The 18,968-nt window shown below is 43.8% G+C and overlaps 1 protein-coding gene across 3 annotated transcripts; it reads right to left on the minus strand.

The window, feature by feature from the left end:
- Positions 1 to 700: 700 nt before the first annotated feature.
- On the minus strand, positions 701 to 18,803 carry nt5c2b (5'-nucleotidase, cytosolic IIb). 3 transcript variants are annotated; one of them, XM_028973432.1, is made up of 19 exons: positions 18,163 to 18,445; positions 17,778 to 18,059; positions 17,512 to 17,644; positions 14,818 to 14,891; positions 6,679 to 6,796; positions 6,435 to 6,530; positions 6,222 to 6,313; positions 5,958 to 6,015; positions 5,252 to 5,345; positions 4,944 to 4,997; positions 4,775 to 4,858; positions 4,617 to 4,658; positions 4,203 to 4,310; positions 3,976 to 4,042; positions 3,723 to 3,893; positions 3,516 to 3,567; positions 3,228 to 3,288; positions 2,691 to 2,867; positions 701 to 2,450 (listed from the first exon to the last, which is right to left on the minus strand). In XM_028973432.1, exons 3-19 carry the CDS (start codon positions 17,610 to 17,612, stop codon positions 2,214 to 2,216), a joined length of 1,686 nt encoding a protein of 561 aa, XP_028829265.1. In that variant the 5' UTR covers positions 17,613 to 17,644; positions 17,778 to 18,059; positions 18,163 to 18,445; the 3' UTR covers positions 701 to 2,213. The 3 variants fall into 3 exon arrangements, with proteins under 3 accessions (XP_028829265.1, XP_028829263.1, XP_028829264.1); XM_028973430.1 differs by lacking the exons at positions 17,778 to 18,059; positions 18,163 to 18,445 and adding an exon at positions 18,655 to 18,803; XM_028973431.1 differs by having other exon boundaries at positions 17,778 to 18,445.
- Positions 18,804 to 18,968: the final 165 nt, after the last annotated feature.

Below are 18,968 nucleotides of genomic sequence, written 5' to 3' on the forward strand. Positions count from 1 at the left end.
CAAATCCAACTCAGTATCAAGTCATCATCATTTGAAAACTCTCTTCAGCCGAGTGTACAGAACATGGGTCAGAGGTTGTTCCTCACAATCACATTCCTCCATCATTCCCCACGGTAAAATCTCCCAGTAGGACTATCGAGTTCACCAGTTGCAGCTCCTTCCCCACCGCCAAGTTGACATTTCGATTTCAGTTTCCATTACTGAGTTTCAATCAATCCTGCTGGTCCCATGCCAGGTAGGGTTCACTTATTTTGCAGGAATATGACCAGTCTTGCTCTGTCCTCTGTCCTCTTGGTAGACCCTGCCAGGATCATAAAGCTCCAGACAACACAGCTTTGAGGGTCATAGAGGTCCACAAACCCCTCAACCATGACCAGGTGATAGTCCATGTACTGTATAAACACTCAGTCAAAATCTGTAAAAAAAAAAATTTTAAATAATAATGCTATAATAATCTTAATTTATGTATTTAAAAATATCCACTGTTTTATTAGAACTACTAATCTAGTAAACCATTATAACTAATTACACACATGGTGATTTTTAAATTTTATTTTGGTGGTTAAGGCTGACATCTTATAATTCTCAGTATTTAGAATACTTGATTGGAGCTAGAAGATTGAATTAAATTTCCAAAAAATGAATGACCATTTTCATGATATGCAATTTTTTAAATAAACCAGAAATGTTTATAAACGCATAATGGAAAAAAAGATCTTTATTTTACATAGTTATTCCTCAGTTGTACATTTGCATATAATAAAACTCTAATATAACTTCAAAAACCATACAAGGGCATGCAGGAAGGAAAGAATAAACTTAGGCACTTTTACTTTGCAAGCATGTAGCTACTAATGCTTCAGGATGGTGTCACAGTATTTCTGTATCAATATAACCAGTTCCAACATTAAGAAAAACATTCTGAAATACTAATGGTGTCAGTATAAATAAGAGCATACAGTAATCTATTAATATATATGTCTGTATTCTTCAGAAAAATACTTCTTTCTTCTCCTGTTCACATGGAAAAAAGGAGAACAGGGGCTTGATTCAAAAAGAAAATGATATTACAAAAAGGAGAAAAATGAAGAGTAGCAAAAACATTATACTGACAAAGCTATGCCTTCACTTAAATCACAAAAGTAAAAAAAAAAATCATTTATGAAAACAGAACGACAAAACAGACATATCGGACTAATTCCCGTATTGCATATACTCAACCAAAAACTACCGTTGTATGTATCTCTGCTGCACAAACTGTTAAACGAGTCTAATCATATGTTTATCGGGTGAAAATCTCCTAACTTTGAAGAAACTGACAGGCCTAAAAAAAACTTAGAGTGGACTTATCGGTTGTGTACACGGGACGCACGGTCTTCCAAGCATTTTGTTCCCACTTTCTGGACGGACTACAAAATTCGAAATCCCACATCTTCAGCGGCCGCAGGCGGACATGTTTGTCCACATCTGATACTGTGCTACGGGTCACGGTTAGTCTTGTTAGTGTCTTTTCATCGTGTAATTGATTATTTTGAAAAATTTATAACAGAGCAGCGGATATCGAACCCAAACATCTGGTGCACGTTCTCTGGTCACATTTTAGATGATACATACAGTAGAAGAGTTTTGTATTAGGTCGGCTTGTTTGCAGGCGATACTGCTGTATTTGTCTCCGCATGCAGTCGCATTTCACACGTGTATGTGATGTGACTTTTGGAAATTCCAGTCTGATATATAACGCTTTTTACCCTTGCAAACATCATTTGTGTTCTCCTACAATGTCCTTGACTGCATTCACTTAAAGAAATGTAATGTTTTGAGCGTGATGCACAAGGGTTTTACGTAAACGCAATGGCGGAACCTTCTACTACACAAATGACCTCATGAGATGTTGTGTCTCTTCACTATGAATACTGGAGCTTGCTTTAAGACATGCACGACACACACATATTTTTATCTGAAACAATTTCACATCCCCCAGCCCTGCGAATTAACCATTAAAAAGCAGTTTTTTTCCTGTTATATTCCTATATAACTGTTGTGTACCTTTTGAGGTGGTCCAGGCATTTACACACTCAGATGTTCCTTATATTAAAAATAAAGATGATTTAAATAACTCTATATAAAGTCATATATATTGGATTTCTCCAAAGCTGACTGAAACTTTTCCCCATGAAAAGCATTTACCAAGAAATAAAAGGAATCAGACGAGTTTACTCCTCTTCCTCCTCCTCCTCCTCCTCATCATCATCCTCGTCATGGCAGTGTGTGATCTCTTGGGGGGCCTGAGGGAACAGGTTGGGAGGTTTGATTTCGCTGATGGAGCGCGTTAGCTGGTTCCTCTTACACTCCAGCTCCTTGCAGTCAACAGAGTGGCGGTTGCGGGTCGCCAGGGGTGACTCAGTGTCTGTGTCCACGTGTGTGTGCTCCACCGTGGACTCGTGGGGCATCTGAGGAACAGTGCGAGACGTGGGTTCTCTCCGGTTTCCAAAATGTAGTTCTCATGCCCAAGGTCAAATGTTTCAAATGTTAGCAAATTTTAAACAAGGGAATATGCCCAAGATCTCCAGGACAGAGAACGTTCCCAGTACTAGTTAACTTGAAGGAATATGAATATATTTATAACTATTTTAACTATTGTAACTTCTTTACATCAAAAAGCAATCAGCCAGTAACCATATAGAACTCACCAGAACATGTGCCGCCCTGAACAGGTAGCTGAAGGGATAGTAGAGCAGGTTGATGAAGGAGGCAGCATATAAGTCAGCATATCGCATCACCTGCGAGGCGAACAGGGTCTGGCGGGAGCCACTGCGGAACAGGCTACCCATCATGCCGTAGCACATGTCCATGTCATGGGTCACTTTCTGTGGGACAGATGTTCATAGCACATTAAAGTGCGGCGTTACATGCAACGCTTGGGTCTGTGCGCTACTGTAAGGTCTTCAGGATCGAGAAAAAAACGACAACAACACAACATCTTTAATGATGTATATGTGTGCATACTGATCTTAGGTTAAAATCATCCATAATGTGCATTAGAGCTGTCAATCATTTTTAACAGTTAATTCACAGTTGAAGAAACCGTGAATATATTATTATTATTTGACATTTTAGAGTACTTTGTGTGGGCTGTTAGTAATAAATGGTCTGCAGCTATTGATCATAGACTTAAACATGCATATACGTGCAGAGGGTCTGCTTTGCCGGGTTTGCAATTTGAGTACCTTAACTCGTCTCTGAATGGCACTTATGTCAGGCCTCTCATTACTACTGCTGTCCAAATGTCTGTAAAGGAAGAAAGAGAGTGAGAGGGAAGACATTAAGCGATTAAATGACACAAATGTTATCTGCAACAAGCATATAAAACAGACAGAATGATGATGGGGAGAACAACATATTTTTAGTTAGCCTAGATGTCGACATGCGCATGAGTGAGTGTGAGTGTGTGCATATAAATATAGGGACTGGGCTGAATTAATGTCCGTGACCCTCCGCAGAGTGGCAGCACTCACTTGTAAAGTTCTGCCAAGAAAATGTCCAGACCTTGCAGTTCTTCAAACAGTGCTATGAAATTAATGACACTCATTAAATAATAAGTAACAGCTATTGACAGCTATTGACCTAATTCTGTTTTTTAATTTCAGTTTGAACTAATAGGAGGTTAAAATAAAATGAAAATTAAAATTAAAAAAAGACTATAAAAGCTGTTGGTGACTCACAGCTCTTTTCGGTCCACACGTGAAGTTCTTGGGCGAGTTCTGGGATCACCAGGAATGTTCTCCAGCCCTGGCGTTTCTTTGATTTCAGAATGTCACCAAAGATGTGGTCTCCAATGTACACAATGTCCTTGCCTTTGACACCCAGAAGGTCGCACACAATGTCTGAGGAGCCTGGAATTTAGAGACAATTTGATAATTGCTTACTGAAATAACAGTCCAAAGACTGAGAACACAACATGTGCTAGACGTTCACCTCCAGAATACACAATGCCATGCTGCAGGGGTCCGGTGTATGTGCCAATCTTCAGCCGCCCGGTGGCCTGAATAAGAGAACGGCATCATTAAATCTTGCTGCGGGCTGTGCTAAAACTGTCGTAAAACTGTCCTGTTTTCGCATTCTGGGCAGGCCGTATTCGTCTAGCTCTAGACATGAGACAACTCTACTGACACCAGACACCTCGGTAAACAGCAATAACTCACCGTGTCCACTTGTCTCAGCACTGTTCCCTCTCCGAAGAACAGAGGCTTTCTGGAGTCCACCAGGATAAGATCAAAGTAGGACTGCCACGGCCGGTGAGCTGTGCCTGGCTGTAACACAACTTATCATCAGAGCGGTTGTTCAACACGGACTATCCAATGAATCTATACAAGGTTCGAATGAGCAAAACGCCTGTCTGGATAAGGGCGCCTGCTAAATGCTGTAAATGCAAATGATGATCCCAGTCAGACAGCCTTTAAATAATAACTTCTTTAGCTTAATAAAAAGCTAAATAACACTAACATTAATCACTGGTTACGCAATTAATCCCTGGTAACAGTTTGTAGAAATTGAACTACTGTTTTCATTTAAAAAAAGGAGGATGTACAACCATTTAAATGCTTGATTTGACTCACCGTGGGGCCATGGGGAAAGTCAAACAAGTATTTCATGATTTTCTGTGAAGAAATTGAAAACAAAGGTTTAATTATGTACTGCTCAATTAACATGTCCCCAAATCCACTGTTTTAAGACTGATAATATTTTATTGTAATCACGACATGCGCATTCTTACATCAGTGTATTTGTAGTCACTGTTTGTTGCCAGGAAAACCCTGGCAACCTCGTTCATTCGGCTCAGAAGAAGAGGCAGTTTGGCCTGAATGAGAGACAGACGTTACGCGTTATGCCACTCTGGCTCAACGGCCGCTACAAAATGCTCACACATCATGGCATGAACTTACATCTCTGACAACGTACTTCTCCAAGTTCTCCACAGTCTTTTCCTTCAGGGTTCCCTACATACAAAGTGCATTCAAAAGTGCTGACCAAGCATGTTTCATAAAAGATTTACTGCTGACGGTCAGTATTTTCCATTAATTGAAACCCACACGAACCCGCAGACCGCAGCACATGGAGTAACATGAATGGAACTTGATGAAAGTCCACCTGGGTTCTGCCTGATGAATTGCACAAAAAGCCACAAAACTGGCCTGATAATTGAAGGTCAGCTACTTATTACTGGAGACTACAATGCATTAAATTGTATTACCTTGAAGTGAACCCAGTCCACAGCATCACGCACGTCCTGGAACATGCTCTTGAAGGACATGAAGAGGTCCCCGTCTTTGAATCCTGTGGCACAGCTAGGGTTTTAAAAAAAGAGCAGGAGCAGCAGATGAAGGGCCACACGTTAGAATGCTAATCTGACATGTCGTACATAGTTTTGCTTTTTCTTTTGAATGGGATACGTCTTCCCTTGTTTGTGGTGTCCAGGCAAACAGGAAAGTTTTCTCCCCCTAAAAGACCAACAATGGTTTTTCAGAGGACATGCATCCAGACCAGACCACTCACCCATACACTCACACACACCCACACCCACGCAAATATGCATAATTACAGCTCTGTCTACTCTGACAACATCCCTCATCTTGTGGTCATAAAAAAAAAGCATGGTCATGCATTACTACGCAAGTGCACAATTAATTTCAGGTATGGGTGAATGTTAAAGAGTTGCAGCATGCATCTGTCTAATCCTTGCCGCTGACGTGACTGGCTTGTAGCAAGCAGCGGTGGCTCATTCCTCTTTACTGCTACGGGCGAAGGTTAACGGATTACCTTATCCATGCTATATTTATCGGGAAGCGTCTACATAATTCAAGATCCTCCTTCGAACCACACCGATAGGACAGATCTGGCTGTTTGCTGCATCCCAGCATGCATGACTTCTCGTGTCACAGGAAGGACATAGTCCTTACCTTGTATACCGGTCACAATTGGAGAAGAAGTCCACAAGGCAGGCATAGAGATAGGTTTCTGTCCAAAGAGACAACAGGGACCAGGAAAAACAAAATGCAATGTTTTACCACATTTATTCAGAGTGCTGTACAACAAAGTGCATATATTTTCGGTCCAAACCTTATTTTACGCGTCGTGATTGAAGCTTAACGTTTAACTCTAAATAAACTCGATTAGGCTTCACACACAGCTACCATCCAGAAAGAGACACCGTGGCTTCCCACCTGGCAGGTTGAAAAGAGTGTTGAGAATGTAGAAGCGCTCTGTGTCGTCGCGCTGAATGAATTTATTTGGGTACAGCTCTCGGATTTCGGGCCTATGGGACAAAAGCGGGAGGGGAGCACTGTGAGCACGCTGTTCAGGGGTTTGTTCATTACTACAGAAATAGGCCCGAGTGGTCTATTCCTGCGGAGAAAGAACGAAAGGGCTTTACTGACCCGCGTAGGAAATTGAATCCATGGACACAGATCAGAATGTTTCCATATGCGTCGACCTTCAGCAGGTTCCCATGCATGGTGTCAAACACCAGGCCCCTGTAAAAACAGCAGAGGATGACACCGAGGGAACTTACAAGCGATCACTGTTCAGATAGTAATAAAGAACATATATTATATAACAGATTTTATTTGACATTTTATTTGAACAGTCTATTTGAACACCACTCATGTCACAATGACATACCTTGTTGGGAAGGTTGGGTCATAGACAAACCTAAGGAGATCCTGTGGGTAGCCAATAGAAACAAGCCGTTCCACTGTCAGGTCAAATCCTAGGGACTCATATTCTGGAGATTTGTACACTGAGGGAGGTAGAAACAATGAACAAAGTTTTAATGAAAATTTCCTGCAAAAACAACTGAAAGTGAAGTGATTGTGATAAATGGTGCCACAACAAAATGTGTCCTCTACTTTTAACCCATCACCCTTGGTGAGCAGTGGGCAGCCATGACAGGCGCCCGGGGAGCAGTATGTGGGGACGGTGCTCAGCTCAGTGGCACCTTGGCGGATCAGGATTTGAACCGGCAACCTTCTGATTATGGGGCCGCTTCCTTAACCGCTAGGCCACCACTGCCCCCAGTTACTGTGTAACTGGTTGATTATTTTGAAGAAGCAAACCATTAAACCTTTGATGCAGTGCCTACAGGTGAAAAAGCACTGGAAACTAGTATTAGCATCTAATAATTGTTCACCAGTTTCTCACATGGGCCTGCAATCAATTTAGCCAAGTTTAGTGAGTTTCGTATATCACACATTATCTACACTGGTAGGATAAGCAGGGATGCCTGGGTGTCACGGCTCAGAATCAAACGTTGACAAGGAACTAAGAAGAACTGCAACTGACATTGTGACATTGCATCACTCCTGGAGACAGAGTTAAATGACCTGTGCTGATGTATAGTGAAAGTGAAGTGATTGCGATACACAGCACAGCACACGGTGACACAACAAAATGTTTTCTCTTCCTTTAACCATCACCCTTAGTCAGCAGCGGGCAGCCATGGCAGGCGCCTGGGGAGCAGTGTGTGGGGACGGTAATTTGCTCAGTGGTACCTTGGTGGACCGAGATTCGAACAGACAACCTTCTGATTACGGGGCCACTTCCTTAACCGCTAGGCCACCACTGCCCCAGACATAATGAATAATTATTATTCAATTACTCCAGACATAATGAGAATTTACCCAAAGCTTGCAAAATGCTGAATCTTTCTGGATGCAGGCTAAATAACGTTCTAATATTCTATGGCTCTAAATGCAATTTCAGCAAACAACATACACTGAAGTCCCAACATGCTCTCACATAAGAGAAAGTGTAGTAAAAGGATGTGGCATCCACAAGCCTATTAACAAGTCAATGTGTGACCCCTGCATTCTGAAACATTGCTAGTGGGGTTGCACAAAACGACAGGAAGAGCTACAAATGTTGGGTGCTAGTAGCCTAGTGGGTAACACACTCGCCTATGAATCAGAAGACCCAGGTTCAAATCCCACTTACTACCATCATGTCCCTGAGCAAGACACTTAACCCTGAGTGTCTCTAGGGGGGGACTGTCCCTGTAATTACTGATTGTAAGTCGCTTTGGATAAGGGCATCTGATAAATGCTGTAAATGTAATGTAATGAAATGTTTCAGTTAATGGTTACCTCGTCTCAAAGGACCAATAGGAGAGAATCTCAGATAATGCATTAATCTCACATCAGTCATATCTTTAATGACAAGATCTTTTCCAACTTGTCATGTTTTCCCAATGCGTTGTTAACAGAGGCCAACAGTTCCATTGTCTGTTCTGTCCCCCAGTCGTCTATAAGGCAACACCCACTGCTCTATCTGTGCACGAAAGGAAAGGGAAGTGATCATGAGAATTCCCGAAGGTGAAAGCGCCAGTGTACAAGGGTGTGTGAAGCTAGAGGAGCTCTACAGAGTCAGAAGCCCTTGCCAGATTCCACAATCCAAATAGCAGGCATACATAATCTCACTCTCTTCGCAGAGGTCTACCGAAGCTGCTACAAAGAAACCTATTTTGAGACCCTGCCCCCATTCCTCGAAAAGGCATCATCGCCATTCTTTGCTTATCCGTGGCATCTGAGTTGACCTTGAAGTCCGCTACCCACATTTAGGGTAAGCGCGACCGCCATCCCACCAAAGGTCTTTTTATAAACAGCACAATGCCTCTACTCTACAGGGGAAAGATTCAAAATTACAGCAGGGGGCACTGAAAAAAAAAAACACTTTTACAGGGATAGAAAGACAACAATGCATCAAAAGCATCTGTGTGCCATCCATGTATATGTCTATGTACAGTATGCACCACTGTCTGAACGATCCTTTGTTTAACTGTTCGATGTGGGGCATGCTGAGCTGGTGAAAAATACATGAAATAAAGACAGCTTTCAAGAATGAAGTAAAAGGTCACATGCTATAGAAGTAAACACCACAAGATGAAATGCATTATGAGAGAATTTACTATTAACCAGGAAACCCAAGCATAGCTGTTTTTACTCCTTAAATTGACCGTTTCCAGTGACTGGCTCCTTTGGGGGGCGGGGGGGATGGGGGGGGGGTTATGATTGAGAACATATATTTGCGGTACAGCTTCCCGGAAGAAGCCCCAGAAACCGCCTCAACCAGGATACTGCATTCATCCGTTACCTCCTTCAGCCAATGCACTCAATAGCGGACTATTACAGTCTCATGAGGGAGTTTGCTTACACCGTGTGGATGTCCCTCCGGAGAATTTACGACCCACAAGCATTTTTACATGCCAAACAAAATCTGAGATCTCTTTAATGTACATTTACAGCATTTATCAGACGCCCTAATCCAGAGTGACTTACAATCAGTAGTTACAGGCACAGTCCCCCCCTGGAGCAACTTAGGGTTAAGTGTCTTGCTCAGGGACACAATGGTAGTAAGTGGGGTTTGAACCTGGGTCTTCTGGTTCATAGGCGAGTGTGTTACCCACTAGGCTACTACCACCCTACCAGGACATTTCTGTTTGATTGGTGGTGTGCTACATTACCAGTCCAAATGAGATAAAACGCAGTAAGAAATGACCATGAAGCTGTTTTGAATAATATTTGAATGTGCAGTGTGCACCCCTGTATGCACCACCACAATTTTGCTTTTAAGTGCCAAATGTCTGTTTTTGGTCATGAAACCGGCTGAATTTTTGGAGTGTCTGCATTTGCTGCTCGGTGAAGGCTGTCTTTGCTAAGTTTCCCCAATGATTTATTGACTAGGCAGACTGCTTATGTGGCACTATGTGCACTATGCTGTGAGCTGAGGTCAGGAGCTGAGTGTCCTGATCTCCAGCCTTTCTCATCAGACCCTTAAAGCGACAGACCAGTCAAAGTTTGGCCTAATTTAAAGCATATTGTGTTAAACAGCAACACTGTGATTTGACCGGTATGTCCCGTCCTAAAAAACAACACAGTGATTCAGTCTGAATTTAATGAGAATTTACAGAAATTTCTTTAAACCATTGTCAGTGTTTTTAACCAAATCTGTCTTATGAAGTACCAGCTGAATGAACTGAAAAGTTTTGTCGCTCCTTTCAAAACTGTTTTACACACCCCCATATGCACAGTTGTTATATAAGATGTCGGTTGAGTTCACACCTACTGGAAATATTCAGTTTGCTTTAGATAAGCGGTGTGACCTGAGTGGAGTGAACGGCAGGAGGCGTTTGATGCAAAAAGTTGAAAGCAAGATCTAACATGTGTTTGCAAGGTGTGGCCTACATGGTGCCTATACGTCAGTGAGACTGAGTTTTGGAGGTTTTGGAGTCAGGGTTGGGTTTGGAATGTGCACCGTCAGAAAAAAAACATATGATCTCTCCTTTAACAGTGGTTTCAGTACAATTTGTCTGTTGCTACAGCCTGGTCTTCTCTCGGGCACAAAATAAATTATAATAAATCTCCATGAATTATGCATATTTAGAAATTACCCACAGTCTTTTAAAGCAGGGGAACTAGTCACACTGCAATAGTTCAGGAATAACCACCATTTCAAAAAGTTCACGACAATGACGTGGCCACCAACTTCTGTAAATACCTATATTCCAAATATTCTTCTTTCTGAGAGCAGATATTTTTAGCATATGCTGTCACTGACTATCATTCTGCACGAGCCTGCCGCTAACAAATTTTGAGCCCTAGGGAAGATTTTAGGTGGAACCCCCAAAACTCAGCCAGAACGTGGCTTTTTACGCCGTCCTGGGTGACACTTAACAGTGTAAATGCGGCATGCTTTTTACACAAACGGCAAACTAAGGTGCGTTGAACTGCGTTTTACACTGTTTTCTTGCAACAAAATACTTTTTTTATGGCATTACCTTTAAAAAACATGTCATGAACCTTATTGGCTGGAGTGGGGATGGAGTTACTTTCATACGAAAGTTACGTGTCATTATTATTATTACTACTACTACTTAATAGGCTTTACTATGAAGTTAAATTCATATTAAAACACAGTAATACTAACAAGTTTTAAGAAACTTTTTTTATTTTCTTCCTCCGTTTGTGATGCCGCCTGGATGGATGGCGCCCTTAGCATTTACCTACATTGCCTATGCCACGAGTCAGCCCTGATTCTGCATTTGTAATGATCTCCAAAGACAAGTCCTATAGCACGAATGCGCATGAACAGAATGACACAGCATGGCCTACAGCAGCTTGGTCGAACGGTACTATGGACGTCATGGCAACAGCAGCCTTTCCCTCCCCTGACCTTCCAACAAACCTCCAATGCCATTAGTGTCCCCCTGTCTGTGGTTGCAACCCGAGCGCACCGCAAGACAACATGATAGCCCGCTCTCTTGTAAACATTAGCACTTGGTTATGGGCATCTGTAAAGCGGCGAATGTCAACAGCTGAGCGTCCGCAGAATCTAAACTGGACGAAGTCTGTCCTGTTGGCTGGGGGGGACCCAACTTCCCCTTCTCAGGGGAGTAATCCATTTCAACATGTCATGGAGATGACCCGCTTCCCAAAGCCAGCAAGCGAAGCTGTACTTAGAAGTCAATGCACTTCGGTTACTAATGCTCAAAGAAGAAGCCAGAGGCGACTGTGTTTAAATATGCCAACGGAGTCAAATCAAACACTCTCCATCTCTTGTTACAATGACCTAAGAAAGACCTCCACCACGCTGCCGATAAACAGCCTGCATGGATGTTGACTCTTATGCAACACGTGAAATCAGAAACGCTCCCTGGTCCAAGGTGGGTCAACTGCAGATCTTCTGCCCGAGTATTTGTCGCTTAAATTTGCAGTCAGAAATAATTCGAATTTCAATATTTACCTAAACATTTTCAAAATGAATGCTTCCCTGTACCAAAAATACAACTTTTCACCCTGGTGCTAGGAATATAATGCGTTTATCTAACTATTTTGACTCATAAAGCATGACGTCATCATTAATTTCCTCTGGTGGTAAATGTAAATGAAAATTTAAATGGAACCCGACGCAAGGCACAAATAGGTCATTTTGCATAGTGCATGTCTATTTTCTTTGCACCGCATGCATTGATGACCAAGAGGGTAAGGAGGCGGACTCATAATTGGAAGGTTGTGGGTTTAAATCCCAAGCTGCCAATGTGTCCCCACACACTGCTCCCCGGGTGCCTGTCATAGCCCACTGCTCACTAAGGGTGATGGTTAAAAGCAGAGGACACATTTTGTTGTGTCATCGTGTGCTGTGCTGCAGTGTATCACAATGACAAAACAATTTTCACTTTCATAGTCTGTCTATAATTATAAATCTAACTACATCTGTAGGTCACCAGCACCCATGCTTCACTATGGCACAAATAAATGAAGGGATTAAACTATAAGAGGATAACCTATTAAAGTGACAATACTCATGTCACTCATATATAAACTACTGTGTAATTACACCAATACAGGAAATGTTCTTCTGTGGCTGTTGATCAATAGTAAATAATATGTCTTGTAATTTTGCATTTTAAAATCTTTCAGGTATTTCTTATTAAACAAACCTGCGTGGAGCTAACTTATAAAATATATACAGTATGTGAACCCTTTTAAATTTCATGGTTTTATGAATTCATTTGTCATAAAATATGATCTGATCTTCATCTAAGTCAAGGGAATTGACAAATATAATGCGGCTAAAAAAACAACACAAAACGTTACTGATAAATTCCCACTTTTTGTGTTTGCTACACACAGGAAGTAGCCTATCTGAGCCATGTCTTGCCAAAAAGAGTTTTCAGAGGATCCACAATCAAGAATAAATTTGGGACTGTGGCTACTCGACCAAGAATGACCCCAAGAGCACAACATTAACTCATTAATGACACATTAATCAGGTAAAGAAACAACCCAGATTTTCACCATAGGAACATCTGAGTATACAATGTATGGTATATAAAGCAGTGAACAAGCAGGGTGTCTATGGCAGGACACAGCTGCTCAGTAAAAAGAACATTGCTGCATGCCTGAAGAGTACATTGGCACTCCACAGCGGTATTGCCACCATTTTTTTGTGGACTGATGAGATTACGATTCTTCAAACTATCTGGGAAGAACATGCAGCACCTCATCTGGTGTAAAAAGGGCACTGCATAGCATCCTGGAATCATCATTCCAAACGTGAAGTACGGTGGAGGAAACATCATCAGGGCCTGCCCTGCTTGCAATAGCTGAAGAGAAGATGAATTCCCAAGTGTATCAAAAAAATCTGCAGGATAATGTGAGAGAATCTGCACGTCAGCTGAAATTCAACCCAATACAGATCTGATGGAATGACTTGAGAGACACGCACATGACACCTCAAAAGAATATGACAGACCTAACAGACCAGTTCTACCAGGAACATTCCTCCCAAGCTTTGTGCATGTGCTGATTCACACCTATAGAAAGGGGTTCAACTGGTTATTATTTCCAAGCGTTCACATACTTTTTTCACTACCCACCACAGCTCAGCACCCAGTGAACACTGTAAAATGTGTCCTCTGCATTTAACCCTTCACCTTACTGAGCACTGGGCAGTCATGACAGGCGCCCGGGGAGCAGTATGTGGGGACGATACCTTGCTCAGTGGCACCTCAGTCACACCTTGGCAGTTCGGGATTCGAACCGGCAACCTTCCGATTAAGGGTGTGTTTCCTTACCGTTTGTGGTGTAGAATAATTTTGATCATGAATGAATGATGTTAAAATTGTGTACATGACTCACTCTTTACATAAGGCATGCACACCAGGAGGAAGAATCACTCGGCTGGAATAAGAGCTTTTTATTTTTAGAAGCTGGTAGGTGGAGTCAAGGGTATAACACGACCACGCCCACTGATTAACGAGAACACGGCTCCACTTATTGTCTGGCACCGTCTGCCTACACCAAAACTGAACCTCCATGTAAACCACATCTCAACATTTTCATCTATTTACACCATTACAACTATTTACGTCCAACACGCTCATTTCCTTTCCCTCTTAGTCTAGTGCTCAAAGCACGAACCTCACTTTTAATGCCCAAAAAGTGCTCTAGTCACAATATCCTAATCAGTGACAACATTACAGTCCAGCACATGGTGCACACAAATAAAATGTAAAATTAAATTTAATTTAAACTATCACCAGGGAGCAGTGTGTGGGGACAGTACTTTGTTCTGTGGCACCTTGACGGTTCGAACCCGAATACGGTTATGAGTCCACTTCTTTACCTGGTTGGCCACCTACTGCCCCAGGATGAGGCAGAGAGGAATACCAAATTAAGCAATAAAATGGTTTGAAAAGTGAAAAATTCGGTGTCAAAGTGATCCAAGCTTATGTGCTGATACAACAGCAGCTTATGGCATTTGATTGTTGTCTCCGTACTAATAAAGTGGACGCTGAAAAAAAAATCCCACATTCTGGTGGAGGGTAGCAAGTAATGTAACTAATTACCTCTGGTAAAAGTAAAAACGTGCCCAGACTGACACTGACATTATTATATAAATGTATTCATTTTGTTTAAAAACTATTCATATTACTGTTCATTTTGCATGTACTTTACATTTTACTTTGTTAATGTTCTTTCGTTTTGTTATTTATTTGATAATCTATCTTTTTCACATTCCAATCACAAATAATCGATTCGCCATTCTATTGAGGGAAATAAAAGTAAATATCGGCCAGTTTTGGAGTCTTACTTTAGTGTGCATATAACGTATGGAGACACGCTAGCGTTTTGCACTGCGATGTTCCCACCTTGCGTTTGTGCGAAGCATAGTGAAAACGGGGCCCATTAAGTTACTATGTGAGCGTTACCTTGCCAAAGCTGATCGATCATGTAAGCGACAAATAGAAAAGCAGCAACATACCTGCCAAAGTGTAATCCATGTCAAAGCCAAAGCATTTAATTTTCTCCATCGCCAAACTTCTATTTACAAATACTCTGTGGAAATAAAAGAAAAGAATTTATTTAGTAATGGAAACCAAACGGAGATGGTACTACACTAAAGGCTAAAATATTTACTATTATTTACTAAAACTATAATATTTAGTACAGTTATGTATGAATACATGAAGCTCGGCCTTCAACACTGTGAAAGTATTAATGCATTAATATGCATTAATAATGCATTATTATTATAGACAAGGGAAGTAAATTGAAAATGTATAAATTCATGCACATTGTTGCTAATGTGCATGAAACAATAAAAAATGAGTTTTTTTATGAAGTGAAGATGAGCTTTCTGTAGAGTAAGGTGGACGCTCTTTAAAGGCCATGGGCCGATCCAGTGTCTCTTGAGACACGTACTCACCTCGCTGCCCCCCACGCTAACCTGACAATTATCGCCACACTGTTCTGAGAAACTGTGCAGGCATTCTGGGAAATAAATCAGCTCTGTGGCGACAGGGCCCGCATGCTAAGAACGATCAACATTGTTCAGCTGCTTGGTCCCTCCACCCCCTACAAACTTCACGCTGAGCTTACACAAGCGGCATTATTACTCAACGCTGTTAATATGGAATAGAGGTCCGTGAGAATATTTGCAGCAACAGACGTTTCCATGGAGCCAATCAGAGAATAAAAATCAGCTTGAATAAAAAAAAAAAAAATTACACCTCATGCTGAAAATTTATTTCTGTTGTCGACTAAGACAAGGAAGAAGCTGGACTGAAAAACAGTCGTTCTCTGGCTTACCTTGTTGCACAGACATACTGGACTAATTCCCATGGGGTAGTCTGCCAGGCGCAGTGGGCGCGATGCATGCTAAGTTGTAATGCACTTCTGGTGCCAGCGGCACCACGGGTACATGTTATACACAATCTACAGGCCAAAACCCCAAACAAAAGGCCTTCGCTCCATTCAGTCGGTCTTGTTGTAAAAATAGAATTGGGTGCCAGTTCCATGGCATTCTCTGTTGTTGCCTGTTGTCAGAGGTGAGTTGTTTACCAGTCCTCAAAGACATCCAGAATAATCAAGACATGCTTCGGCAAAAAAACGAAAAGAGGAAAAAAATGGCCGATTCTTAAAAGAGTTTTTTTTCCCTTGCTTTCGCGTCGGTCTTATTGGTCCCCTAATCCTGTATCTAAAGTCTCTTTCCAAACCTCAGCCGTGGTGCGGAATTACAGACGCACTTATCCAGTCACACGATGAGATTTCACCAGGGGACTGTGGCTTTAAATGCTAATGAGGAGGAGAGAGGCGGGGCCAGGAGGAGGGCGGCCTATGGAAGTGGGTGGTTGTCGTCATCGACACATTTCACCAGCGACAAGGTTTGGCGCAGACAGGAAGTTTTTCCAGAAATAAATCAAACGAACATGCCTCAGACGTCTTCAAGCCATGGCGGTCGGTGGCCATAATGTTCTTGGAGAGAGTTGGGCAAAGCATGAGAAACGGGAGGTAACCTCTCCCCTCATGACGACATAAGGTGACCGTCTGAGCTGCCGCTCCCTGAAACACTCTTTACACCGATCGCCTTTCCTCGCCACTGCAGGACCACGGACAGGCTAGGGGGAACTCGTATTAATGTTAAATCATCTCACAAATTTTGACATTTTCATGTCAGGGGACCTTTCCAGACGTATGCTAAGGTGACCTCCTAGAGAGACGAGGTTGTAAGGGACATTTATATCCACATGACGTATGACCGCTCTAAACAAGCCATCAGCCAAAACAGGACAGATGTTTATGCAGCTCGGGCTTTTTTTTTTTCCGCGGATCGGGGTCGTTTCTGGAGACCAATTGAGAGGGAGGTGAATGAGTTCATTGTAATCAAAAGCTACAGTAACGTCCTGCGGTGGTTCCAGCACCGCGCCGGGACAGAACAGGACATGCAGTCCACCAGGTCAGCAGTGTCGAGCCACCGGAGGCTCATTCTCACGCGAGTGACGTCACACAAGCAGTCCGGGGGCCACAGGAAGGGTACTTTTAGCCCCGAGCATTCTGTCGCAGATATAACCCCGCGCCAGCTTTCCACCGGTCTTCGGCGCCGCGGCCTCGCCGCCCCAAACGCCAAGAGCAAAATCCCTGGGGCACCCCGTATCGGCCCAAAACGAAGAGGGTGCTGCAGCGTTACGTAACGACCCCTTGATTCGGGGGGAATTGGTTTTTTTGGTTTCCAGGCAACGGTTTTAAACATGCGCGACAGAAGGGACCTTTTTCTATTATTAGGCCGCGCCCGCTATTTCTGGCCCGCAAGTGTAATTTCACGTGCGGCTGCTGCCAAAACTTTGTTAGAAAGACTTTGACATTTACGAGATAAGTGATTTGTTTCAGATTGGAAGGAGGACAGCACTACGGCGGGCGGGCGGGCGGGCGGGGGGGTTCACTGCCCGCATACAGAGACATCAGCGCCGTTTTATGGGCCCCCGAGCATTTACCGACGACATTACGGACGATCCGGATTCTTCTATCCGCTTCTACTCTTCTACTAAATTCCACCTGTTAAAGGGACGGAGGGGACAAAACTGCCCCACGGTTATTCGGTGTCGACCTTTGTTCAGCCATAAAACGATGGATGAGACGAAGAGGCGGTGCTCATCGGACGCGAGGTGGAGGCGGATACCTGTGGTAGGCCTCCCGCCGGTATTTCTTCATGGCCAGGCCGTCCATGTTGGCCGGCAGGTCCGCGTAGATCTGCAGCCGATCGCTCCACGAAGTCGTCATTCTCCCGAGATCCTTCCGTTGCCGAATTCAATCTGGGGGAAAAGAAAAGAAGTGAAAAAACGCGCCGCTCGCGTTTCCATTGACGGGATTACGTTACCGGCGTGAATAGAGTCTGATTGATGCGCCCGTGGACAGAGTCTAAGCGGACGGTGATGTGGCGCTCACCGTTTGGTGATAAGCCGGATAAGTCCTTGCACAACCCTGAGGAGAAGCGGCCAAGACCGAGCTTATCTGGCCTGTCGGCCTGCGCGCTAATGATTTATGATGGGAACGGGGCGTGGCCGCTCCCAGAATGGGACTTATTGTGTGCTTTTGGACGGGAATCTTCAAATATTTAAACAGCTCCCAGCTGGGCGAGCGGACGGGAAGCGGTGAGCCGCAGAAAGCAGCGCGGGAGGGCGGGCTGTACAGGTTCCAGGCGAAATGTCGTAATGTTGTCCGGAGAGACTGGGGACAAAACGGGGACAGGGTTAAAACATTGCGTTGCTTAGTCTTCAGAAATCCTAGATTGCGGATAAGGCTGAGCTGTCTAGTGCAACGTCGCCATTACCGTTCACAGTCACTAGCTCCATGAGAAGTCCACGAAGTCCCAGGTTCAAACCCCACTTGCTACCATAGTGTCCATGAGCAGGACATTTAACGGAGTGTCCCCAGGGGGGGACTGTCCTGGATGAGGGCGTCCGATAAACTCTTTTAAAATGTACACGCGACCACTAAAGTTAGTTTTAGTTGCACTGTCGCCATCGACACCTCAGCATCGCGAACCGAGCTCCCGCGACACGACGCCGTGAGGAATCACGCCGCGGAGAGGAGCCCTCCGCCGGCCCCGTCTGACCTACTTTACGCGCCCGCTTCGCTTAACTTCCGCTCCCGACGCCGAGTTATCACGCCGCCAGGGGGGTTTTTATTACTGGATGAAGTCGGACGTCCCCCGTCCCCCCGTCCCCCCGTCCCCACCACCATCTTGTGCAGAAAAATGCAAAAGGAAAAATGTCAATTCCGCCGCGCCGCGCGTCGCGACGGTCCGACTCCCGACACTCACCTCGCTGCCGACACGACCCGAGCATGCGCTCCGCGGGACGGACTTTACTCAACTCGGACCGAGCGGGACCACAAGCCCCCGAGGTGGCGCGGCTGGTAGCGGTCAGGGGCGCGGGTGGGAGGAGCCTGGGCGGGAGGGGCGGGGCGTCTCCTTCTGATAAACAAAGAAGCAACATCGCAGACGAAAAAATGATTAATACGCGTTTTCGAGAGAGATATGCGAGTTATGCGGGCTGTTGCGAATCAAATCAGCAGCTAAATACACAAAATCATTTTACAGATTTTTTGGAGATGTGGAGATGTTGAGATGTTTAC

Source organism: Denticeps clupeoides, chromosome 3, assembly GCF_900700375.1.
Source record: "Denticeps clupeoides chromosome 3, fDenClu1.1, whole genome shotgun sequence".
NCBI classification, from domain to species: Eukaryota; Metazoa; Chordata; class Actinopteri; order Clupeiformes; family Denticipitidae; genus Denticeps; species Denticeps clupeoides.